Source organism: Perognathus longimembris, chromosome 1, assembly GCF_023159225.1.
Source record: "Perognathus longimembris pacificus isolate PPM17 chromosome 1, ASM2315922v1, whole genome shotgun sequence".
Classification (NCBI taxonomy): domain Eukaryota; kingdom Metazoa; phylum Chordata; class Mammalia; order Rodentia; family Heteromyidae; genus Perognathus; species Perognathus longimembris.
Genome location: NC_063161.1, coordinates 146,758,319 through 146,785,738, shown reverse-complemented (window position 1 = coordinate 146,785,738; position 27,420 = coordinate 146,758,319). Strand labels below are relative to the sequence as shown.

The following is a 27,420-nucleotide window of genomic DNA, read 5'->3' as shown; positions in this document are numbered from 1 at the left end:
GTCCCTGAGCTTTCTTTGCTCAAGGCTACCACTCTACCACTTCAGCCAAAGCGCCATTTCTGGCTTTATCTGTTTATGAGGTACTGAAGAATGGAACCCAGGGCTTCACGCATGCTATGCAAGCCCTCTACCACTACGTCACATTCACAGCCCCCAAAGATGAGAATTTTTACATGGAAGATATCTCTTGACTGTCCTAGCATAATAGGTAAGAGAAACTGAGAAGCAATCATTTCTGATGTGCAGACTTATTTCCTTCTAGAACATGTTTTGTGTCGAATACATCTCATCTCTATTTTGATATCAACAACTGTGTCTTTGAAATACATAGTGTGTTATTAACCAAACATAACACTTCAGTGAATTCTACTTAAGTAATTAACAAACCAAAGCTGAACACCAGTGGCTCACACTTGTAATCCCAGCTGCTCAGGAGGCTGAGATCTGTGGACGAAGATTTGAAGCCATCCCGGGAAGGAAAGTCCATGAGACTCTTACAGTTCTAATTAATCACAGAAAAAATGGAATTGGCCCAGTGACTCAAGTGGTAGACTGCTAGCCTTGAGGAAAAGACACTCAGGGACAGTACCCGGACCTAGAGTTCAAGCCCCAGGACCAGAAAAACAAAACAAACAAACAAAAAAAAAAACCCAAGAAACAAACAACAATAAAAACCAACACAAAAGAGATCTTCTGCAGCTCCTATGTGAGTGTGTCTGATAGCTGAATGGTGGATGGCCCTGGTGCATCATAGTATAGACCTCCATGGGAGTTAGGAGCCTGTATTCATGTTGCTTTGTAGCAGCTGCTATGATATCTTCTTAAATCCTTTCTGTATTCATCAGTCATCACCCACCTTGACCAAATGAGCACATGGTTAATATGGCCTCAGCAATTCACTCTCCTACTGTGAATCTGGGAGTCAACCATGACCCTCCCTCTTTCCTTTTGTTTATATCTTATTTTATACATTCAGTCATTTCCTGGGCAAAATCCACTGTCTTCCCTGCAGAAATCCCAGTTGTTTCTAAAAGGGAACCCTACTTCTATAACTTCTGCTTCCTGCATTTCAGTGTCTTTATGATAATCTAGCCATTTTATGGGGAATAATTCCTTTGCTGTCATCTATAAGTTTAATCTCTGTTAGAGCATCCTATCCATTTCTGTAAATGTAACACTATTTGGGGGATTCTTTCTACTTGGAGTAGGAGGCATAGAAATGAATCAGATAGATGGCCTTGACCTTTCTCAGAGAAGAGAAGGAAATAAAAATAAAAAGCTTCAAGACAATACGAAATCTGCAACACACACACACACACACAGAGAACACACACACACACACACACACACGCACACACACACCAATGAAAAATGAGGGAAAGACAAAAATCTGTCAAGGTGTGAACAGAGAGTCCAGGTGGTCAGTGAAACTTTCTTGGAGTTTAGCAAAGAGGAGGAAATAGAAGGCATAAAACCAAAGGTACAGAAAAAAAGCTTGTGGGTATGAAACAATGAATTTACCCTGAGGAGTTAGGGTGTGCTAGATCAGAGACTGAGATTAGGGGAGATTAGACAGAGGCCACACAGGGCTGAAGTCTGAAGGAATCCAGAGCAAGTGTGTGTGTGGGGGGGGGGGGGGAGTCTCAGTAACATTGTAGAAAGTTGTGAGGGGAGCAGGGGGCTTGCGGACAAGGTAGCTAGGAATTAGTCAGTCGTGATAGCTGTCCATGGAAGAGGCATGACCAACCTGCATTTGGGCGATGAAAGTGGGATCAGGAAGGGAGGCTGGTTTGGAGGTGGATTTAGGAGGCAGATGAACCTCAGTGGATCATACTCATACATGTTTTCATTTCTTTCACCAATTATCCATTATTGTGGGTTTTTTTTTTATGGTGGTGGTAGTTCTGGTTCCAGAGCTTGAACTCAGTTCTTGGGTTCTATCTTTGAGCTGGATCTTTTGTTTTGTTTTCTTTTGTTTTTGTAGTTTATTGGAGATAATTGTGTCATGGACTTGCCTGCATGGCCTAGCTTTGAACCCAGATCTGCAGAGCTCAGCTTCCTGAGTAGCTAGGATTACAGGTGTGAGCCACCCGCACAGGCTCAAGTTGATTTGTTTTATTCAGCATTTCAGATATACTTTTAATTCAATAAAACAAATATTGACTGACTTTTAGTACATGTGAGGTACAGTGAGTCAGGTCCAGAAATGGAAAAGATAATAAGTTATTGTGTCTTTAAAGAGCTTTTCCTTTCCTTATTTGGTATATATTGTGAAGACACATGGGCAAGCCTATTTGTTCTGTAGTAGTAACCAAATCTATGAAGCTTAGACTGAAGAGTTCTCAGCATCTTTCTGGAATTTTACAGACTACAACCATCTCACTGTCAAAAGTATTGACTTGGCCAGGCACTGGTGGCTCACACCTGTAATCCTAGCTATTCAGGAGGCTAAGATCTAAGGATTTCTGTTCAAGGCCAGACCAGGCAGAAAAGTCTGTGAGACTCTCATCCCCAATTAACCACCGGAAAACTGGAAGTAGATAGAGCTATGGCTCAAAATGGTAGAGTGCCAGCCATTAGTAGAAAAGCTCAGACCCTGAGTTCAAGCCCCAGGACTGATTAAATGCACCATCCCCCTCCACATACACCTGACTTGGTATCAGCACAGAAGACTAATTGGTAGTGTTAAAATATGGTCATTAGAAGTATAAATGATGGGATTCAAGCATGGGCTTCATGACAGTGTTAATGGCCCACAATTTCTTAAATATAGGATGTTTACTTGAAGTTTAAAATTCTACAAACATTGTCACTATTTTTAGAATTAAAGGCCCCCATTCTTTGCATTACCACAGCTTCTTATGTACATTATTTCACAGCATTTAAACCATGATTTTGATTCTTTTGTGTGTCTTTACCATTAAGCCATGAGTCCTTTGAAGTTAGCCACTGGATCTTGTTCATCCCCCTTCTTAACTTTTAGACAGCACGTGGTAAAGAGTAAAAAGTTCAGTGAATGTTTATTGAACTTAATTGAACCTTCACAAATATATCTTCTCCCTTGTTTTCTGATGGAGAAACTGAGGCTTAGAAAGCAGGATCACTTATTCAAGTTCAAATAGGAAAAACAACGAGAAAGTCAGGAATAAGTCTTGATTTTTATTTATTTTGATTGCCCTTTTTTGGGGGGGATATGTGTGTGTCTGTTTTCTCCTCCTGCCCAACATGATTTGCTAACTAATTAGCTAAAGTTGGAAACATTTATAAATTCTGGAAATCCAAACCTTCTTTGTTATGAAAACCAATGACCATGCAAATTCAGTCCTTGTAAGAAGTAACAGGATTTGTTTTTTAAGTCCCTGCATTTGCTCAAAAGCTAGAAGTCAAGACGCCTCCAGTGCAGCATTTCATTTTCCTCTGAGAACACACACACACACACACACACACACACACGCACACACACACGCACATGCACAAGCACATGACCCAAAGCAGACCAGCTGAAAAGGATTTTTTTGGATAGAATCTTGGCATTTATTGCTTTTGTGTGACCTAAGAAGGTCAAGGGTACGGAGATTCAAATAGACTTCAGTTCATCAAGTTCTTCTCTTCTCCTCCACGTCTGCCTGTACATGGGAATAGGAAGTACTGATCAGAAGGTGATTTTGAGCATGAACTGGAGGAAGAGAGTAGCTTCATCAAAGGCCTCTCTTGTCTCCTTGGGCCAGCCAGCTAGCCTCTGGGCCACTGTATGTGCATCTGCAAATGGATTAGATTAGATGATTTACAGATAGAATCCTGTGAAGCTGGAAGATCCTATGATTCTCCCTCCCCTGGGATCTAATTGGCCTCAGGATGGAGTGTTGCAAGGTCTGAAGACATGGGGAAGAATGATCCTGCGCTGACACAAGGCTGGCTTTTGCTGCTTTACAAGAAGTCCCCGTTTGATGTCAGCCTTTTATCGGAGTGTGTTTGTGCTCCATCCAGGGTTTGCCTGGCCATTGCACCAGTCTTTGCTCTGTTCCTTAGAGTTCTGAGAAAGATCCAGTGGAGTTGGGAGACTCACAGGCAGGATTTCTTCCCAAGAACTGCCTGGATGGTGAAACTCACACAGTCCAGAGAGATTTCCTGTTTTGTTTTGCACAAGCTCAAGCTCCATTTGATTATAGAAAACACTCTCTCTCTCACACACACACAGAGGCAAAAAAACAAAAACACATACATGCAAAAAAAACAGGATGTTCTCTCTTCATTGCTGGAACCCAATGCAATCTTACCATCTGTGTCACTTTCCACCATGTCCCCAGATTTCACCATTATGGTAATTAAGGCTTCTTAACATTGGCTGGAGATGTTACAGAATCTATGAGCACTTGTACAGGGCTATTTCAATAAAGGAGAACCTGCAAAGGAGAGAGGGAAAGTCTGAGAGCAGTATAACTTCATGCTGTCCCATCTGTTTTCTGTCCTTAAGAGAGTTCCTCTTTCTCCTCAGGCTGGCAAAAGAAGGGATATTTGTTCCTAGCATAAAATCTGGTATATAGTAGGAACAATGGTCCTAGTGTGTGCTGTATTTGGACCCAGGCACTTACATGTAACTACTTCATGAAAAATATGCATTTACATTTAAATGAGCATTTTATATTTTTGTTCACTGAATCTGGCAACCTTACTTGAGATCAATCTCACTGATCTTCCTGGTTGAGTAGAAAAAACCTGAACTTTTAAGTGATGGAAATCTGGGATGGAATTTGCTTCCACTATTGCTATGTGACCTTAGGGAAATTGTTTCACAGTTCTGATTCCTAGTTTTCAAACCTGAGGGTCACTGTAACAGTCTCTCAGAACTGTTGAAAGGATTACATTTCTCAAGCTTACTTCAAGTTCATTGAACTTCATAATTCATTTTCCAGGAACATTTGCTTTTATAATAAATTAGTTTTCATTTCTTTGGGTGCTCACTTCACTCAGGAGAAATTAGGTAATGTGTTCATTCCTAGGAGACAGTATGGGTAAGAACATGTGGCAGGATTCATTAGTAGCTTTTGTCAAAATCTCTGGGAGAAATACAAAAAGGGTTTGTGTAATTCTTAAAGAAAATGAACTCACAGTCCAACAGCATGAATACCAGGAAACTAGCACTTGAAAGATGCTGGAGGAAGGTCAAAGGGATGAGGATAGATAGAAGAAGAGAGGGAACAGGGCACTGGTGACTCACACATGTAATCCCAGCTAACTCAGGAAGCTGAGATCTGAGGATTGTGGTTCAAAATCAGCCCAGATGGGTGGCTGGGAATATGGCCTAATGATAAAGTGCTTGCTTCGTATACATGAAGCCCTGGGTTCAATTCCTCAGCCCCACATATATAGAAAAAGCCGGAAGTGGTGCTGTGACTCAAGTGGTAGAGTGCTAACCTTGAGCAAAAGGAAGCCAGGGACAGTGCTCAGGCCCTGAGTTCAAGCCCCAGAACTGGCAAAAAAACAAAACAAATTCCATTGTGTATATGTACCACATTTTCCTGATCCATTCATCTACTGAGGGGCATCTGGGTTGGTTCCATATTCTAGCTATGACAAATTGTGCTGCGGTGAACATTGTTGTGCCGGTGGCTTTAGTGTGATTATGTTTGTGGTCTTTTGGGTAGATGCCCAAAAGTGGGGCTGCTGGGTTATAGGTGAGCTCTATGGTTAGCCTTCTGAGGAATCTCCATACCGCTTGCCAGAGTGGCCGAACCAGTTTACATTCCCACCAACAATGAAGTAGGGTTCCCTTTTGTCCACATGCCCTCCAACGTTTGTTATTGTTAGTTTTCTTGATATAGGACATTCTTACTGGGGTGAGATAGAATGGAATTTTATGCCTCTATCAGAAAGAATGGCATTGCCCCATTAGTAAGGAAATGGAAGGACTTGGAAACAATTATACTAAGTCAAGTGAGCCAGACCCAAAGAAACATGGACTCTGGTCTCCCTCATAGGGAACAATTAGCACAGGTTTAGGCAAGTCACAGCAGAGGATCACAAGAGCCCAATAGCTATAACCTTATGAACACATAAGATGATGCTAAGTGAAATGAACTCCATGTTATGGAAACAATTGTTAGATCACTGTTGTAACTACTTTCAACGTGCTATGTGTAACCATAGCTTCTATTATTGATGACCCTCCTGTATCCCCTTCCTGTGGTGTACCTGCACTATCTCTGTATCTTATCTGAGTACATTGGAAACCATGTATACTGGTATTAGAACTAGGAAACTGAAAGGGAATACCAAAATCAAGAGACTCAGGGTAAAAAAGACAAACGACTACGAAAGCAATACTTGCAAAACTGTTTGGTGTAAATGAACTGAACAACTCATGGGGGGAGAAGGGAAAGGGGGAGGGAGGAGGTAACAAACAGTACAAGAAATGTATCCAATGCCTAATGTATGAAACTGTAACCTCTCTGTACATGAGTTTGTCAATAAAAATTTAAAAAACAACAACAACAAAACAAACAATAAGAGCAAAATCAGCCCAGGCCGGATAAGACTTCATGAGACTCTTATCTCTAATAAACCACTGAAAACCTAGAAGTGGAACTGTAGCTCCAAGTGGTAGAGTACTAGCCCCGAGCAAAAGAGCTCAGGGACCACACCTAGGCTCCAAGTTCAAGCCCCACAACCAACAACAAGGGGGGGGGGGTAGGGAGTAGGGAGAATGAAGTAAGAATATTCAATGCATATCCGGTGAAATAAAAAAAATAAACTGGGGGGATGGGTTGGGAAGGATGGGAAGAAATGATGATGGGATGACATAGATCAAGATGCATGGTACTGATAAGCTAATTTGTTGAAGGGTGACTCCTTTGTGTGACTACTTAAAGACAATAAAAATATAATTTTAGAAAAGAATGATACATTATTATTTTCAGTGATTTTCTTGAGGCAGGGTCTCTATTTAGTACCTCTGGCTAGCCTCAGAATTCCTATGTAGCCTAGACTGGCCTTGACTTTGTAATCCCCCTGATGTATCCTCCCAAGTGCTGTGATGCAGGAGTGTATCCCCGCATCCAGCTCATGAGGCTCTTGCTACACATGATGCCCTTCTGAGGGGCCTAGGAGGGGGAACCCAGACCTGCTTCCTGCAAACATTCTGTAATGCATCTTGAATTGTGCAGGAGGGGAGAGGTGATACCTGGGAAGTCATTTGTTCTCGGAGAGAGGCAGTGTGTGACTGTTATCTAAAGAGCACATAGAAAGTAAGAGTGTGGAAGGAAAGAAGATAAAGCATGTAGAGGTGGCACAGCACACATGTGGCAAAGGAGTTGAAGATACTGTTCTCTGGGAACCTTAGGCTTTTTTTTTTGTTTGATTTTTTATTAGTGTATATTAATTGTACAAAGAGGTTTCATTTTTGATATATCCATACATGCTTATAATGTACTTTGGATTTTTGTTTTGGGGTGTGTGTGTGTGTGTGTGTGTGTGTGTGTGTGTGTGTGTATCCTGAGGCTTGGTTTATGGGCACTGTTTTTGAAGCTATTTTACTCAAGGCTAGTGTTCTACCATTTGGGCCACAGCTCCACTTCTGGCTCTTTGGTAGTTAATTGGAGATTAACTACCCAAACATCCAAATTTACTGCCCTGGCTAGCTTTGAACTGCAATCCTCAGATCTTAGCCTCCTGTAGTTAGGATTACAGGCTTGAGCCACTAGCACAAGGCCATGTACTTTGATCAAATTCACACTCTCCTATTTCCCCCACCTCCTCTCTTTTAAAAATATTAATGGGTTCGTTATTCTATTTTCCTACATGCAGATGAAGTACTTGATCATATTCACCTCCTCCCCTCTCCTTCTATTCCCCTATTCTACTGGTTCCCTCTTCCTCCACAAAAAAAAAAATCACTTAATTTTATACTTGTATCATTCTATTTTTTTCTTCCAGGGCTAGTTTCTGCATATGAGAAAGAACATAAAATATTTCTCTTTCTCAGTCTGGCTTTTTTCACTTAACATGATGATCTCCAGTGTCATCTATTTTCCTGCAAATGACATAATTTCATTCTTCTTCATAGCTGGATAATATTCACACACATGTATATATACACATATATTTTGTCTGTGTGGATGTGTGGATGTGTATGTCTGTGTGTGTGTGTGTGTGTGTGTGTGTGTGTGTGTGTGTGTTCTTTATGTACTCATCAGTTTCCAGACCCTGTGGAATCCTTAGGTTTCAAAGAGAACTGTCACACAGCCAGTGACTTGCAGTGTGAATGGAATGGCTTAACCAGTCTCTTAACTCAAGCACATGTTACATGCTGAGGGAATCCTCCATGCTTGTACCTGAGAGGGGGAAAGAAAGTACAAGGCAACATTTGAGACTTCTCCTCAGTTCAACTACGTGATGGTTGGAGCCATCTACTGTTAAAGATGTCTAGAAGAAGCCAGGTAGTAGTGGCTCATGCCTGTAATCTTAGCTACTCAATAGGCTGAGATCTAAGGATTGTGGTTCAAAGCCAGCCCTGGCAGGAGAATCTTTGAGACTCTTATCTCCAATAAACATCTCATAAAGCTGGAAGTGGTGCTGTAGCCTAAGTGATAGACTGCTTGCCTTGAGCCAAAGAAGCTCAGGGATATCTCCAAGGCCAAGAGTTCAAGCCCAAGGACCAGCAAAAGTAAAGATTATCTAGAGAAGGCACATGATCGATTCCAAATTTAAGAAATTCAGGGCAAGATACGCATAGAAAGCACAGTTTCATCTGAGACCAAAAGAGTGAGTTGCAGTATAAAGAGATCTTAAAAAAAAAAGACAATAAACAGCATTAGAATTAAATAGATCTTTGATCATCATTTAGAGCAAAGGTTAGTAAAACATGGCCATTAACACTAATCTAGCCTTTTTCTTATCCTTGTAAATACTGGTATTACTGGAATGCATTATGTCTGCTTAAAGTATTGCCTATTCTACTTTCTTGCTGCAAATGCAGTGTTAAATAATTGTGGCAGTATTACCTGGTTGCTAAGAGTAGTTATTCCCCCGTCCTTACAGAAAATACTCTGCTGTGTTCTGATTTAGAGAACACTGTGCCTAAGCAGGAATTCACTATGGTGGACATGTTGGTGGTTGCAGAACAGTGGCTGGAGCTATGCACAGAAGGTCATCAGGCTGATGGGAAGTAAGACTGTAGAGGTGGCCAGGAGTTAAAACAAGGGCTTTAACTCATCGCTTCTGTAGTTTTTTGTTTGTTTGTTTTATACAGGGCTACGAGTGGGTTAGTGCATTGTAACTAAGTGTTTCTAACAAGGCAGGATGTGGAACAAAATTCACTTGCCTCAGATCTAAACTTCGTCATTTACTATCTGTGAAATGCAGGCAAGTCACTAACTTCCTGTGTGCTTCACTTTTCCTGTGTATAAAATGAGAGAATATTGATAGTAACAATGCAGTAACCTATCGTGTGAAGTTACTGTGAGCATCACATCAGTTACAGTAGAAGGTTTCAATGGATGCTTTTAGTGTGATGTCTCCTCGGTCCTACTCTGACTGCTGGGTAAGGAGTGCCTTGGAATGGGAGATATTCCCCTTGCCAGAGTGCCCTGGATTTGAGCACAAATGGCGTCCATGGCTAGTGAGGCTGCTCCACGGCTTTGTCAGACAACATGGCCGTCTCCAACGCTGTTGTCTGTTTTGCCGCCACGATCTTCACCACTCTTTCTGTCATCCTTCCAGGCCTTCAAGAGTGCCCTGATGAGTTCCTACTGGTGCTCGGGGAAAGGGGACGTGATCGACGACTGGTGCAGGTGTGACCTCAGTGCCTTTGATGCCAGTGGGCTCCCCAGCTGCAGCCCTCTCCCACAGCCCGTGTACGTATCCATGGCCCATCTTCCTTTCTTCATCCCTTCATAGAGGCTCACGCTCTCGCCTTGCCAACATGGCCCAGGGATTAATCCTGCTGTCGGGAATGCCTACCTGGATCCAAAAGGAGCTTTCCTAAGGAATCGCAATACTTTTTTTTTTTTCTGTTGTTGTTCTAAAGGTGATATACAGAGAGAGAGATGCTACAGTTTCACAAGTTGGGTAAGGGTTACTTGTCTTCTTGGACAACCCCTTCACTCTCTCTCAGCTTTTCCCTCCTGTCCCCACCTACAAATTTCACAGTTCATTTTCAACATCGTATCTAGTGAGTACCATGGCTGCATTTGTCCTCCTTTTGTCCCTCCATTTCTGTGCCCCCTTTCCCCTCTCAAAGACAGATCAATGAGCAAACAAGACAAAAAGCAAAGAAAACCAGCAGGGAAGCATAAAAATTTCTTGTTTCCCATCCCTGGAGCTCATACTTCAATACTTTTGGATACTTGCTATGTAAAAAAGCACTGAGCAATTAAGATACGTGCAGTCTATTCATTAAGGTAGCTCGTAGCTCAGTAGGAGAGACATATACTGAAGGAAAATAAGACAGTTTAAAAAGTTAAATAAGAGCTAGTATGGTAATACTTGCATAGAATCCCAGCATTTAGGAGGTGGAGGCAGGAAGGGATACAAGCTCAAGGCCAGGCGTGGCTATATAGTGAGACTCTCAAAATACAGCAAAAAGAAATAATACAATGGAATAATAATCACAAAAACAAATATTTGTCATGCCCCAGGACTGGCAAAAAACCAAATAGTTGCTCATGGGGAGAATAATGATAGAATACTTTAGGTGGAAGTCAAGGAGAGCTGTTTGGAGAATTCTCTGTGAAAAGACCTACGTTATAGTCAGAGTCAGCAAGGCAGCCAATCAATCCTGAGAATCCTGGTTGAGGTGGAGGAACAACAAATGCGAAGGCTCTGATGCAGGACATGTAGTTGTGGGACTAAAGAAGATCATCTTGATTGGAAGAATGTGATTAGGGAGAAGAGGTGTGAGGGAAAAAGAAGGGGGCAGGAGCAATCCATAGGGTGAGAAGAGTCACATGCTTAAAGAGATAGTGCCATAAGGGAAGAAAAGGAATCTGGGCTGAGGTTAAGCTCCTATGTCTGAAGTCACTGCCAGTTTACTTAAAAAAAAACAAAAAAAAAAACAAAAAAAAAACAGAACATCTCTGAGAATACAGTGGAAATAAAAGGAAAATAAATCTGTTTTCCTTGAGCACATATTGTGTGCCATGATCAAGTTGTTGAATTCCACATTGATCTTACAAGATAGCTCTTTGTGTCCCTCATTTATAGATGAGGAAAAGGAATCCTCGAAAAGAGAAATCATTTGTTTGAGGCCACTCAGGGATTAGCAGTGGGGAAAAATCAAAATGTGAAGCCAGACTCAAACCTTTGTTTCATCTTAGCCCATGCAGCTGATGTTGCCTGGCAAACAAGCAACCTTGACTCTTACTTCTCCTGTAGGTTGCGGCTGTCCCCAACTGTAGAGCCTTCCAGCACTGTGGTCTCCTTGGAATGGGTAGATGTTCAGCCAGCTATTGGGACCAAAGTCTCTGACTATATCCTGCAGCACAAGAAGGTGGACGAATACACAGACACTGACCTGTATACGGGTGAGTACTTTCTCATCTGGCTGGGATGCTGTGGCAGAAGAAGGAACTGTACTGTCTCTGGGAACCTGATGTCCTTTGGCCCAGGAAGGCACTGGGAAGTTTCATTGTTCCTTGAATTCTTCTTTTCTTCTTCTGGTGCTTAACCCTTGCTTTTGTTTGTTTGTTGTTGTTTTGTTTCCTATGGTTTTAATTTAGGAAAGATAATAAGTTGTGCTTGAAAATTTTCTCTGGGTTTCTTTTAAAATTGTAGGCAAGGTGTGAGATTGATCCTAGTTAAGTTTTTTGTTTTTGTTTTTGTTTTCCATTTGAGGAAGCCTATAAATGAAACTTTGATCTGTAAATATATTTTCTCCGGAACTGAGATGAGGAAATTCAAGTGATTTTCTTTTTAACTGAGATGTACTGAGGTAGTCTTCCTAAATGAGAACTGAGAAGAATGTGAAGAATGATAAGAAAGATGTCTTTCCAAAGGGCTCCATTTATTTGTAACTTAGAACATTACCTCTGAGTTCTTCTAAATCACGGACAGTGCCAAAAGCCTGTCCTCGGTGCTTGCATTCTCCGCTGACTTCCATTCAGTAATTATTGTTTTCCATCTATAAAACTGACTATCTACTTCCAGTGCTAAGTACTGAGAGTACTTCATTGAGCATCTTCCTGAATTGCAACAACTTTCAGAAGACTGATATTTATTGTGCACATTTCATGGATTAGGAAACTGAGACTAACTCAAGGTTCACCAGTGAGTGACAACTATCCAAATTTATAATTTTAATCCTGAGCTGGATGAGTTACTGAGACAATTAAGGGAGAATAATTTTTCCCAATTACATTGTAAGCACAAGAAAAGATGATGTCTTTCTTAAATCGGGCTGAATTCCTAACACCTATAATAAAGTCTGATATTCAAGTATTTGTTAAATAAATGAGTAGTGAATGAATAGAAAACACTGTTTCCTATCAGTTTTCTGGTTCTCTCTAATTTGTCTTTTATTCTTTTCTTTTTTGGTTATTTTTGTTTTGATTCCTCTGAGACTGGGAAGAATCTGGTACAACGAGGCTATGAATGTAGAATAATAATAGGTCAGAGAAGCCATGGTAATGGAGTACAGGAGAAGTCACATGGTATTTAGGGGCCCAAGATGGATCCGGCTTATTTGATGTTGTTGGCAGAAAGGGTGAAACAAGTTGGAGGCGATGTCACTTTTGTGAAGTGTCTATTCAAAGAACAGAGATGGGTCGTCTTGCTTTGCCTCCTCCTTTGGACTTTGCCTAGCCACTTTCTAACCTATGGCTCTAATGTGTGTGTAGCCGGTATGTTTATGCCACGTTATGCATCATTGTGTTAGTGCAAGTTTATGTGAGGTTGTGTTCATTTGCTTTCACTTAAAAAAATGGGAACTAAGATGCTTGTATCTATGAAGGAGTGAGGGTATATTGTGTGTGTGTGTGTGTGTGTGTGTGTGTGTGTGTGTGTGTGTTAGTCTTTGTGGCATAGTATTTCATGATTTTAGAGATTTATAAACTACAGACACCAAGGGAAGTGGAAGATCTCCAAAAGGTGGATTTATCCTTTAACAATAATACACATATATCTAGTGCATGCTCTTATTTTCAGAATTAGAGAAAGGAAGGTGATAATGACTACCAAACTTGTTTTGCAGATAAAGTGAGTCCCCTGGAATTGGATGGGACATTCCCCAAATCACGGAACATGTATGTGGTAGAGCTAGACTTTACAACCAGGTGTTTCTTACTCTTCAGACAGCATTTATTCTTATATATCAGTCAACATGTTCATCAAATCCCTAGTGTTCCTTCTCCTTGCAAAGACTTCTCAGTCAGTCCAGAGTCATCTCATTCTCCTCTCAACAGAAGATACGCAGGCCTTCTACAATTTCTTTGCCATACTTTACTCATTGTTTTGAAGTAGCTCCTCTAATATCAGCAAAAAAAATTCCAGGATGCATATATTTGTGTGAAATGAATTGTAAAATTTTGTGGGGTTTTTGGAAGTCGTTTATCTTCTCAAAGAATTGGATTATAAACAATTTGGTCCTTAACTATTTGGTAGAATTTACTGGTGGAACCAGCTGGACCAACATATTTCCTAATAATTTTTACACTACTAGTTTAATAAAGTGGAAGTATTCCATTCCTTAATAAAATTGATTCAGGTAATCTATCCTTCTAGGGCATGTGTCAGTGATCAACCAACCCTTTCCTCCAATTTTTTGTTTTTTACCAATTCTATCAGATTATAAATCCACCAGTGAATGAATCCACTGAATCAAGTATAAGTAATGTTCTTGATCTAGTCACTTCTCAATGTCTGGATCCAACAGCTGGAGAACATATTAGTGCTGAACATGTTAGTGTTTGGAAGGAACATTTCATATGCAAACTCATAAGACCTCTGGAAAATGAACTTAGCTCAAATTTGAACCTTTCAGCTCACATCTATGAATTTTATCTTGGTGATCATAGCCTAATGATGAAACAGGAACTTTGGATGAGCTGGTATCTGGCTTCAGTTTCTACCACTTCTAAGACCAGTTCGTATCTTTTGTAGGTCCCACTTTCCTCCTCTGTTGATGTTGAGGATCAACTATAGCAGTTTTGAAGACATCATAGATACTATAAACTTGTTTATTTCCTATTTCCATTAAGGAAAGCAGAGAGAGAGAGAGAGAGAGAGAGAGAGAGAGAGAGAGAGAGAGAGAGAGAGAGAGAGAGAGAGAGAGAGAGAGAGAGAGGAAAATAAATGTTAAGAAAGAAACATTTCAGAATTGTTTGGGATACAGTCAGGACCACTCACACATTTGGTCAGGTGAGGCCAGGATAGGGAAATGTGGGTTTTGTACTTTGATATCCTTGGATCTTTGCCGCAGGCAAGTCCAGGATTGGAATTATTTGTCAGTGTGTGTGTGTGTGTGTGTGTGTGTGTGTGTGTGTGTGTGTGTGTGTGTGTGTCTGTAGACATAGGTGTATGCACACATCTCACTCTTCTGTGCATTCATGCAAACACAAGGATCTTCTACATCCTTGAATGCTATTGAAATGTTCCCTCTCTGTCCTGTCCCCTGTCCCTGCCCCTCCTCTGGGCTTGGTTCCTTCGTGTTTCCTTTAGAGAAGCCATTGCTCTTTTGGTTTGGGTACTCTTCTGGAAAAGCTAAGCACAAGTAGCCTCCTGTTCCAGTTGTTTTGAGCAGAAAAGAGGCTTGTTAAGGGGGTGGGGGGGCGGTGGCTGAATTCCCCGCACGCTAATCTGTCATCAATATTAAAAACAGACGTCTTGTTCTCCCACGTGGCCTCATCAGAACAATTGGCATGAGTTTCAGCCTCTCAGGCAGGGTAGACGTTGGAGGGAGAGTAAGAAAGGGGGGGCTGAAGAGCAAGCAGATTTAATGAATCAAAACCCCTTGTTTGACCTACGTAGAAAAGGCTCAGAGGAGAGGATGTGTCCAGAGGTTACGTACAGGGTGAGTCAGTGGTAGAGACGAAGCTAGAACTGGGGCTTTGGTTTCTTTGCTTAGCCATCACAATGAAGCTCAAACATTTTCCCACCAGTCCATATAATATCTGCTATGTTTGAGAATATACCTAGAGGTACATGGAAATAAGGGGTTTTAGAACATGAGTTGTGTGTCTGTGGGCAGAATGAAGAATTTAGCCGTGATAGGAAAGAGCATGTTGACATCATAGGAAACATACTACATCAGGGGTGTGTGTGTGTGTGTGTGTGTGTGTGTGTGTGTGTGTGTGTGTGTGTGTGTGTGTGCTGGCCCTGAGGCTTGAACTCAGGGCCTGGGTGTTGTCCCTCAGCTCTTTTTTTGCTCAAGGCTAGTTAGCTCTACCACTTGAGTCATAGTTCTATTGCTGGCTCTTTGGTGGTTAATTGGAAATGAGTTTCACAGGCTTTCCTGCTTGGGCTGGCTTTGAACCACAGCCCTTACTTAGATCTCAACCTCCTGAGTAGCTAGGATTATAGGCATGAGCCACTGGCATCTGGCTATCCTAGCTTTTGAGAACCTAAGTTTGAAGTAGAAGTGCATTGAGTCCTCTCTGCTCAATGTGAGGATCAGAAGAGGAAGTGTGTTACCTAGTATTATAGGCTCCTAGTTCCCAGACAGATAGTCTTCCTACTACACTTCCATGTATCCATCCATGCATTTAAAAAAATCATCTGTTTCTTTGATGTTGAATGTTGCTTTCAACCTTTTAAACATGAGAGATTTCTCTCATTCATCATAGGATTCTTAGGTTTGACTTACTTGGTTCAGGGCTAGAAGTCAGCTAGTTTTTTGGTTCCCACAGAAGCAGCAGGCCTTTTTGTCATCCTCCTCTCCCCTCTCCCCCCTCATCTTCCAAAACGCAGAAACATCTGGAGCTGGTCAGTGCCCTGTCTGTCCTGGCATCTGTGATCCTGATGGGCCTCTCCCCAGCTCATTGGTACCAGGCTTGCCTCCTGCCAGCTCTCAGCTCTTGTCCCTTGTCTCCATTTCTCTGTCCTTCACTGACCCTTTCCTGTCACTCTTCGTTCTTCTTTTATTTTCTTTTGTGTGTGTGCCTTCTCTTGGCATTGCTGTCTCTTCTTTTTGCTTCATGCCACTTTATGTCTATATCTCAAGCTCCTTTCTTTTTGTCTTCATCTCTTTATGCTGGCTCAGATAGGAGCTGCTGATCTACATTCGGATCTGAGTCAACATAGAATATCCAAATGATCACTCCCACTCCCAAACTGGTCCTCTGTCCTCTTCCTTCCCTGGTAAAATTTGGTCTCATCTATAGTGGAAAAGACCATCTGGACCACTGCCCTGTCCTGACAAAGACAGACCTCTGTCTCAGACCTTAGTATGAAGATCTTGGCAAGGGAAGGAAAGCAGTTAGAGAAGTGAACGTGTGCACACACAGCAACGAAAGGTCGAGGACATCAAAATCCTTTTTGTCTGGTAGAGGTGCTCTAAGCAGAGACTGTGCTAGAACAGTTACACTGTTAGTGTTAAAGAAATTCTGTGGAAATTACTCATAGATTCTTAAGCAGTATAGGCCATGGCTGAGCCCTTCTCTTTGTCTGAGAAACTTAAGGGGTTCTCACCCATCTGCTGTCTGCTTGGCCTGGACTGGCATGGGGGTGGTGATGTCACTGGAGAGCATACTGCACTCCCTCAGCTAGAGAGGAGGCCGTGGTAGGCAAGGGAAATACGTTTTATAGGGTGAGGTACAAAACGACATGACGCCAGACATCTGGAACTGATCTTAGTGGCTCAGGAAATGTTTTTGTCACTCCAGCTGCTCTTTGGATGAAAGGTTTCTAAAGGCAAGAGTTTCCTAAAAGAAAGGGGAGTTAGAGAGTCTTAATTCTGCTCCTCATTGCCCCATGCCACCTAGGTAGTCTTCTATATCCTGGAGTTCTTCATGGGTTCCATTAGAATGTATGAAGCTCTTACTATGGTTCATAGTGTGTGCTGTGGCATGGAATGGCAACAAGGAAGACATGCCTTCTGCCTTCATGGAACTTATCATCTACTAGGAGAAAGTAGTAATTTAGGAAGACATTTCTGTGACAGCATGATACTGAGACCCCTTAGATGCTCTAGGGCCACAGAAAAGGGGTTTCTAACAGAGTCCAGTGGGGGCTAGTAAAAAGGTTCCTGGAGGAAATGAGGTGATTGTTTGAGATTCTGATCCTAAAGTGAATCAGTATTATCAGCTCCTCTTACTATTACCAATGCTCTAGATAAATAAGACTCTTTCAAGTCTCACCTCTCTCCTGCTGTTATCTGTCACCATTCTTATCCTTGGTACCAGTTGCCTATTTCTGAAGGGAAGAGAAACCAAAACCAAAAACAAACAGACTATGGTCTCTTCTGTGATCAACAGGATATCCTTTTAGGACAAGAACAAATTAGGTGCCTGCTTTTCTTAAAAAGACTTGGTCAAGACCAAGTCCATCCTACCTTATGTCTAGGACATTCTGATATTTTCCAAAGATAAAGTCACATAGAATCCAGCTTTAATCTGGTTTCCACTGGAACTGATTCTCTAAATCTTTGAGTCCCTGGTTTGGATCTTGTTCTTCATCTTCATTCTTATCATTACAGATGATGACAAGATGATAAGCTTCTGGTCCTCATGGATGCTCTGGCCTGAACTCCAATCTCACACTTCTTTCACCTATAGTTTCCTGTGCACTTTTCTCTGTTCTACCTCAGATTAGTCCTCATGGGGTATTGTTCCATCAAAATAATTTGTTTCAAAACTGCCCCTTTGACAGTGATTGTGTATCTTGTCAGTATGTAGATAGATATTCAATTCCTCCACCTAACTTTGAACTCTTAGAGACCTCTTGTCTCTTTGAATCATAATGCTTACATCTATCTTTCTATCCCAACTTTTAGAATTCATCATCCCATCAGGGTAAAGTTCGTGTTCTATATTTTAATCACTGCTCTCGCCATCTCCCTTGACTGTAAAGCCTTTAACTTCTCTGCTCTCCAAATATCTACCTGTTTGCATGTTATCCTCTACAGTTTGTGATTATATATCAAAACCATCTAGAGAGAGAAGCACACAGTATATGTTGGTACCAATACCAGGTGTAGTGACTCAAACTTGTTATTTTAGTTAATTGGTTGAAAGAGATCTGAGGACTGATGTTCAAAGTCACCCTGGGCATATACATTCATGAGACTCCATCTCAACCAAATGCTGGGTGTGGTAGTATGTATCCAGCTACAGAAGGAAGTACAATAACTAGGCACAGTGGCATTTGCCTCTCTTCTCCTGAGAGAAGAAAAGAGCACAAGTAGGAAGATTAAAGCCCAAGCTGGCCTGAGAATAGAGTGAGACCCTACCAAAAAGAAGCTAGAGATGTGGCTTTAAAGTGGTATGTAGGGCCCCCGAGTTCAGTCTCTAGTAATACACACACACACACAATATTGGTGCCCCTATATCAATAGTCACCAAGGGCAGCTGGTCTCTTCCTGCTCCCAGCAGTCTATTCAGGTTGTTCTTGTCCACTGTCATTCTTCTTCCACATTTTAAAATCTGTGGTACCACAACCATTGTTCACCAATGACCACAGATTGATCACTATAACATTTTGAAGCCAGTTTCTTCTGTGCATACCCTCTCTCTCCCTTCTCATATAATATGAAATGTCCTTCTTAGCCTCAAAAAAATAATCTGGTTTATTACAGTATTTCTTATTTTGTCCGAAGTTATTCAAAAACTTTATAAGTTCTCTCACTATATTTTCTTGAGCAGATTATTTCACCACCATTTAAATATTCTTCTAAACTCAAACCCCAGTCATCTACCACCATTCTGATCCGTGTACTCTTTTTTATAAATGTACATTTGAAAATATTTATGAAAGCTATCTCTAGCATTTTTTTTAACTTTCTACTCACTCTAACTCTCACCACATTAGCTTCTGCTACTCCTAAGTCATGGAACTAATTTCCTCCATGAATGTGTGATTTCTATGTTATCTCCAGTGATGTTTTCTATTGCCATAACCTACTTGATACGTTTCTGTACTCTATAGAACTCACCATTTTCTCATATATTTTATTTCCTTGACTTCTTTGATACCATTCTTCCCTGCTTTTCCACTGTTGTTTCTCATTCCAACCTAATATCCCTTTCTAGGTCCTCTTATCTGCTCTTGAAATTTTAAGGCTCCATCTGGCTTGGTCCTTTGTCTTCTTTCCTCGGATTTAAATAACTTCTGGACTGACACATCTATTTCCATAACAACAATCAACATAATCATTGTTTTTACATTTTTGTCTCTACTCCATCTTTCTGAGCTCTGACTTCAGATCCAATGACTTCAATAAGCTTTCATAATTTGATGTCATATCAAGTCTTTCATATCTCATCTTTCTCACTTTCTTTCCTTTCTTTCTTTCTCCCTTACTTCCTTACTTCTTTCTTTTTTCTCCCTTCCTCTTTCTCTTTCCCCTTCCTCCTTCCCTTTCCCCATCCTTCTTTCCCTTCCCCTTCCTCTCCTCCTTACTTTCCCCTCTCTCATTTCTTCCATATCAGAACTATAAACTCAATCCCTTAAATCCTTAAAGATTGTTTTTATTTCTTGTTCATAGAGCCACATTATCTCTTTTACCTCAGAATTCAAAAGTCAGAGTTCCCTTTAAAATACACATTTAGTCCATTCCAGTCCTTACTTCTCTGGACATCAATGGATACACAATAGATAGTTCACAAATAGGCATATAATTTATAGGCCCAGTTCTCTTGATTTAAAACCATTTAGGGGCTTCTATAACTCTTCTAACTAAATGAAAAAAACTTTGTTATGTACCCTATAAAGGTCATAAATAATTGCACTTACCTACTTCTCCAGCCTTTATTTTACTCTTGCTGCCACTGATTCCCTCCCCCTTCTTAGGCCTTTACACTTGAGTCTCAAATAAATGTCACTTATCTGGATCATTGGATTTGGTTTAGTCCCTCTGATTGACCTTGTGAAATTTTAGCACTTTAGACTTCCCTTGATGTGCTACACACGCTTTAAAATATTTCAAGTACCCTGCATACATTTTGATGAAGAGAGGAGAGAGGGTAACAGTTTGACATTTGCCCTTCCCACTAAAATATTTGTGTTTCTGCTATTAGTTACGTTTACTTTTTTACCATTCTATCTCCAGTGCCTTGTACAAAGTCAGATTTAGGGTAAGCATCCCCCAAAGATTTGAAGTGCGAGCAGGAAGTAGTGAGATAAAGAGACTCTTGAAGGGAAGATAGAGATGTTCAAGTTGGAACCTTAAGGAAGATGGATGTGAATAATGAATTCTGATTGATGGAACTAAAAGAGAAGTGAGTATAGAAAGTGTGAGATTATGGAGAATTGACGCATGTTAAAGAATAAAAGTTTTATCATCGTGGCTTCTCTATGAAGGATGAATGAAAGAACTCTTAATTCCATTACCTCATTTAATCTACAAATTAATCTCCTCAAGTAGAAGACAAATATTATCTTCATTTACAAGTGAGAGAGTTGCAGATCGGGCTTATGAAGGGTCAACATTTAAGAAGAGTTGGGCAAATAATTGATTTTGTACCTCCTGACAACTTAAGCTATACTACTTTCCATTACTCATTGCTGGTGCAATGCCTTCCAGGCTAAGAGGCCCTGATCTGGGAATCAACAGTAGTTGAATGGTCTTTTCTACAGAATTTCATCTCTATGGCATCAAAGTGTAGATTAGTTAATCTGGTCTATAGAACTAGAGCTCAGTTTCTGTTGTCCATCTGGAGGGATGGGCTGACACTGGACTGAGCGAGGCACAAATGACAAAACCTGAGAGAGCTCTAAGAGAAATAAGAAAAGCTGGAGCTGTGAGGTCCTCCCTCCCTCTTCATGGCATAGGAAGGTAAAGGTAGGTGAAATTCCCCTCTATGGCATTAGTCATTGGCTTTTAGGGTTGAGCATGTAACTCAATGGCAATGCACTTGCTTAGCATCTGCAAGGCCTTCGGTTTTATCTCCAGCAGTGAAAATGAAACAAATAAATGGGTAGTAGTTAACCGTTTTTATTTCATTATCTTTGCTTCGTTCTCCATGAGGGCCAGTGTGGGAGCTTCCACTATTACTTTCTCACAAAGCTTTCCTCCTGTTCTTTTATTTTTCCTGATTCTAGCCTTGTCCCTATATTCGGTCATCCAAATGTTGCCAGGATCATATCTGCCTATATTGTTGTTCCCCAAAACACATTCACATGTTAGACCAGCATCAAAGAAAAAAATAATCAGAGCTAGACATGAACATTTCTCAGCACTATGTGAGCAAAAGCGTGATGTGTGAAATATGTGAGATACTTGGCACAGACAGGGTATTCAATCATTCATTCCTTTCCTTTTTCCTTTCCTCCCTCCTTAAAAATATGCACACTGACCCAGGTGTGTGTGTGTGTGTGTGTGTGTGTGTGTGTATGTGTGTATATATGGGGTGGGGGAGAGTGGGGTGAACCATGTATTCTACGAGGCATGAAAATAAGTTCCTAAGAAATGGCTCTCTTTCATTTGGAAAAGAGAACGGTATAACTCAACCCATTCCTTTCTTGAGTTGACTCAGGAAGCTGGTAATTAGTGAAACATGGTCGAGAGGTTAAAACACTGGCCTGCCTCTTGGTCTTCAGACCTGCCACACTGGTTACATCTCTTTACCTCTGCTTAGAGTTTTCTCTTTCTCTCACCGAGTTGTTTGTAATGCTACCTCCTTCATAGAATTAAGGTCTTTATCCAATTCTCGCTTCTCTGCCTCTGTCACACTCCTTATATTAACAATCACGTGTAATTTAGCATTTCATTTATGTATTTACGTATCTCTCTGCTTTTTTGAAAAAAAAAACCACATTATTTTGAGAGGTAATTGGCATACAAAATTGTACTTGTTTAAAATGGTTTTTGATACATTTGAAAGTGATGGCAATACCCATGTTGCTTTCACCACAGTTCAACTAAATATATTCACAAATTTCCTTTTGCTCCTGTGTGTGCCTGTGAGAATAAAGACCTTTTGCCTGACGTCTCTACTTAGAGCATACTTTAAAATTCACAGTACCATATTGTCAACAATAGGTGCTATTTTCTAGGAACTCTCTAGAGCTTACTCATCCTGCATAATGGAATGTTTGTTACCCCCTGAAAAACAATTCCTTATTTTGCCATCACCCCAGCTGGTGGAAAACACCATTCTATTCTCTGCTTCTTTGAATTTTACTATTTTAGATACTTTATGTAATAGAATTGTATAGTGTCTATTTTTGTGGCTGGAACTACCTTTTTCTCCTCCTCCTTTTTTATTTCCTCATTTCTCTCTGCCAGTCTCTGCTTTCTCTCTCTCTCTCTTTCTCTCTCTCTCTCTCTCGTTCTCGCTCTCTCTCTCGCTCTCTCTCTCTCTCTCATTTGCTTCTATCTTTTTGAAACAAACTCTTGTAATATAGCTTAGTTTGGCCTGTTTCCCTAAGCTCATCTTTAACTAGCCATCTTTCTCCATCAACCTCTTGAAATCTGGTATAACAAATGATAATATTATACTTGTCCATATCGTGTGTGCCCCCCTCCCCCAGCTCATCCTTGGTCCTTGGTCTTGACCTCCGGGCCTGGGCACTGTCCCTGAGCTTTTGTGTTTAAGGCTAATGCTCTATCACTTGAGCCACAATTCCACTTCCTTTTTTTTTTGTAGTTAATAAGAATATGGCTTTGAACCAAGATCCTCACATCTCAGCCTCTTGAATAGGTGTGAGCCACCAATGTCTGGCTTGTTTCTCTCATTTATTGTTCAAAATAAGATTGTGCATAAGGTGCAAGTATTTGATTTCAATTCTTTTTACATATATGCCCAGAAGTGAGACTTCCATGTATTGTAGTAGCTCTTTTAAAAAACATTTTAAGACACTGCTTTCTGGGGTGGCTGTACCATTTTACATTACCACCAATAATATGTGAATGCAACACTCATATTGAGTGTAAGTTCAATGTGAATGAGGTCTGGTCTATCTCATTCCATGCTTTATCCCTTGTACTGAAATAGAAGTTACATTGTTAGCAGAGGTCACTGAACTGGGCAGCCTCGTCACAAGCAGAGAGGTGTCTAACTAAAACAAAGAGAAGAATCACATTGGTTAAGGGCTTGCTTCATGCCACGAACTCTTGCAAGCCTCATGAGAAGTGCAAATGTATGGAAGGGAAAGGGAAGAAAGTTGGTGTTTGTTAAGCACTGGCATACCAGATGGTCTTCTATAATCATGAGAAATGTTGCAAAAGGTAGCTATTATTCTTCTTCATTTCATAGAGGGGAAAACTGAGGGGTAGGGTGGTATTGTTACCTGCTTAGGAAGCATATTGTTAGACCTTAAGCCCACTTCTTTTCACTAAAAAGCTTGGGCTCTTTATCCATGCTCTTCATAACATTCAAAGAATCACTGAAGTGGAAGAGAAGACTTAATGAAAGAAAGGAGAAGAAAATAAAGCAGTAAAAAGGAAATACCATTTCAAGAGGTTTATCTTTTATTGGAGGAGTAGGAGAGTATTGGCCCTGGGAGCTGTTTTTGGAGGAGAAATTAGAAAACCTAAGCTTTGAGACACTTGGGGACATATCTTGGGCCATGGGTTACCATGTTTCATGCACTTGGTGTAGATATTCTAGAGTGAGTGATGCATCATGCCTTCAGAATATCAGATGTAGCCATCCTACAGGAGCTAACCCTCTCAGAGGGAATCTGGTTCTGTAGCATAGAGAAACAAGGTGTCAGGAAAATGAGACCCAGTGAATAGAGTCCTCTGGTTGAATCTGTAGTGGCAGAGCAAAATCAAATAGCGAGAATGTGCAACATGAACAGAGAGCTTCATGGCTATGTATTTTAGAACTTGCCTTTTCTCCATAGAGTTAAATTGATGCCAATGGTTCCTGTTTTCAAATTGATGTCTACCTGACAAATGATGATTGACTGTTGGTTCTAGACATTGAGAAAATGCCAAAGACAGTATATAGACAATATATATCCACTTATTTGTCTGTCTTCATTTCACTCATCCCCCAAACAGAGTTTAAGCAATGATTGGGAACAGACAATTCACATGGGATGTATGCATAAGGAATGATGGTGAGGGATTACAGAGAAGCCAGAAGAAGGAAAAGGCAGCACCAGGGGCAGGTTTACAAGATTATTGCTGGGAACTCTGGCTATTGTTAACTGATGGAGGAAAAGCTGAAGAGTGGCTGCTGAGATTCACCTGCCCAGATGCTTTGAGGATATGTTTGTTCATATGGAAAACTGAGCTTGCTGTGAAGCTTGTGGGCAGAAAGAAGAAAGATATCACTGGCATGTACTTGAGGTAGAAGGTACTGGAATAGCCAACATGAATTTGAACTTCTAGCAGAACTCCATTATGATTGAGCTAAAGTTACAGTGAGAGATATATGGAAGTTCCAAGGTTTTTGTTTTTAAATATTCATTTAGAAAGATACTCATTTAAAATTACTCATATCATTCAACTACACATGCTGGACATATTGTTGTACTTTTGGAAAGTCTATGGAGAACATGAAAATATCATCCCTTTTTCTCTTGGTGCACTTGCTTTGGAGAGATACATGACACGTGGATAACTGCTTGGTGGTCTGGTAAACACGTTAGGCTGGAAGGATTAGTTTGGGTTACAGAAATGGCAATGGGGAATGGCTTGATGGTGAATGTAATCTTTGACCTCAGTCTAGAAGGATGGAAAGATTTTGTAAGGAGAGAGAATAGAGGACAGGAAATTCAGCCTAGAGGCCTAGGGGCCAGGTTAAGACATGTAGATTCTATTCTTTGAGCAATGGAGAATAATGGGAAGTGCTAATGGACTTAAATTGTGATTAGAATATGCCTTCTCACTTTCAGGCAAAAATGGTTAGAGGCAGGCGAGGAAGCATGGGTGGTTTCAGGACAGAGCACACCTAGGCAGCCTTGGCTGACTTAGGACCATTGGCAGAAGAACAGAGGATCTTATTTGGACAAGTAGAATCAAGGTAAAGATATAAAGCAGGTTAGCTCCCTCCAGACATTCTCTGTCTTCAACATCCACATGGAGAATGGTATTAACATTCTACCCCACCATCCAAGACAGGTTGATAATTTTTATTAATGTGTGGCCTATTGAGTTGCCTCAGCCTTCATCCATCAAACTCTGCATCATGCCGTCAACAGCAGCCCACACCCAGTGCCTTGGAAGGCCCATATATCATGCCTCGAGGCAAAGGAGTAGATTCCCTTTTATCTCCCTCGCAAAAGCGCAGATGTTGGATGTCAGTAAATGCACCCAGCTTTCTTTGGGATTTAGGCAGAGCTTCTCCCTGGATGACCCACTCCCACCCCCTCCCCCTTGCAATTTTCATTCCCATTGCGTTCCCGGCAGATAAACTTCTCTTTTGTTTCTCCACGCAAGAGCTGCCTCCACCCTACTCTTTCAACCCATGTGTCATGGACAATGGACAACACATCTGTGTAGCCACATCTGCCATGTCCCAGCTGCTGAGACCATTTGCCAGGCAGATATTATTAGTAAACATCTGAAAATTTGTTATGCTGTGACATTCTGACACATGACTTGTCTTTTATCATCTGAGGGTTCTATGATCACAGAGGCCTGATTTTTGACACTGAATCTTGGTATCATGCTATTTATTTATTTTTATAAATGGATCTTCATTTCTACATCCGTGAAGGGAGGGGCTTGAATTCAAATGTTTCTTAGGCATTGATGGCTTGAAGCCTCTGAGGTTATTACCTATGTGGTCCATCCTGTCTTCTTTGATACATTTGTGGTAGCATGCCTTTACTTAGGTTCTGGTATTTCTATCCTAATATAATGTTCAGACAGAAAAGAGTGCTAATCATTAAGAGTGTGATACTTTTTCTTGAAATGAACCTAGCCATGTAAACAGTACCCAAGGGAAGAAATGAGACACTACCAGACCTACAAGCCCACAAAGTACTTCCATTCATGCACAGCTCCTTCTCAAGGGTTAAGTACTGGTTTAATATTGGATATAGATTATATTTGCCTTTATTCAAACTTTTTGTCCCTCTCCCCACCCGCCAAATCACTTAATATACATTTTACTTTATCTGTGTCTTTTCTTTTTTTTTTTTTTTTGGCCAGTCCTGGGGCTTGGACTCAGGGCCTGAGCACTGTCCCTGGCTTCTTCTTGCTCAAGGCTAGTGCTCTGCCACTTGAGCCACAGCACCACTTCTGGCCATTTTCTGTATATGTGGTGCTGGGGAATCGAACCCAGGGCCTCATGTGTACGAGGCAAGCACTCTTGCCACTAGGCCATATCCCCAGCCCCTATCTGTGTCTTTTCTTCACCATGTTAAGATTCATTGGTATTGCTAGATAGATTTGGTAGGCTATTTCCACATTTCCACTCCATCAATGCCTTGCTCTTTCTGTTCTTCCCCCTCATCTTCCTCCTACTCTTTCTTCTCCTTCTACCTCTCCTCCCTCCTCCTTTCCCCTTACTCCTCCTCTTTATCTTCCTCCTTTTTATCCTTTTCCTTTTTCTTCTGTCCCCCCACTTCCTTTTCTCCCCTGCTCTGTGTCCTCTTTATCCTTTCTCATCCTTCTTTTTATTGTTCTCAGGGGATAATGTCACTTAAATTCATGATAATTTTAAAATATCAAGATAACAAATTACCCTGGACTGAATGTTTTGTCTGAGAATGTTCTTGTCAATGGCCTCAGGGAAAAGGATTTAATAGTGGCATTTTCTTTTTCTTTTCTTCCTTCCTTCTTTCTTTCTTTTTTTTTTTTTCCTTCCAAAAGGCTTCTACTTAGCAGGATGCTAGTGGCTCACATCTCTAATGCTAGCTACTCAGGAGATGGAAATCTGAGGATGATTGTTTGAAATCAGCCTGGGCAGAACAGATTGACTCTATTTACAAAAAACAAAACAAAACAAAACACCACCACCAACATCAAAAACCCCAGCAAAATGCTAGACTAGAGGCATAGTTCCAATGGTACAGCACCAACTTTGAATGAAAAAGCCAGTGAGATTGCGAGGTCCTCAGTTCAAGCCACAGTACCTGTGCAAAACCAAACAAATGAACAGAAAATCAAAAAGCCTTTCTCTTCAGTCACTACCTGCAATAAATATGTGAGGCTCAACATCTCTTGGGAACGGAAGTGGAAATTTGGTCATAAATCCAGGACATGCCTGGCATCCACAGATAGAAGATCCCGAGCTCCTTCTTTTGTGAACTTTACAATCTCTCAAGTGCTTGCTGTGGTGGTGATCCAGCCTTCGGGAGGTGGGGGACTTCAAAGAAAACCTGGACTATAGAGTGAAACCCTGTCTCTAAACCTTGACAATCAAACAAAGAAGA

The 27,420-nt window shown here is 41.0% G+C and overlaps 1 protein-coding gene across 4 annotated transcripts in view; it reads left to right on the top strand.

Annotated features, from left to right (window-relative positions):
• Astn2 (astrotactin 2) overlaps positions 1-27,420 on the top strand; it is an 861,877-nt gene that overhangs the window by 709,849 nt on the left and 124,608 nt on the right. For all 4 annotated transcript variants that reach the window (XM_048340549.1, XM_048340540.1, XM_048340532.1 and 1 more), the window contains 2 exons: positions 9,718-9,851; positions 11,371-11,519. In XM_048340549.1, coding sequence (XP_048196506.1) covers positions 9,718-9,851; positions 11,371-11,519 — 283 coding nt within the window. The remainder of the gene's footprint in view (positions 1-9,717; positions 9,852-11,370; positions 11,520-27,420) is intronic.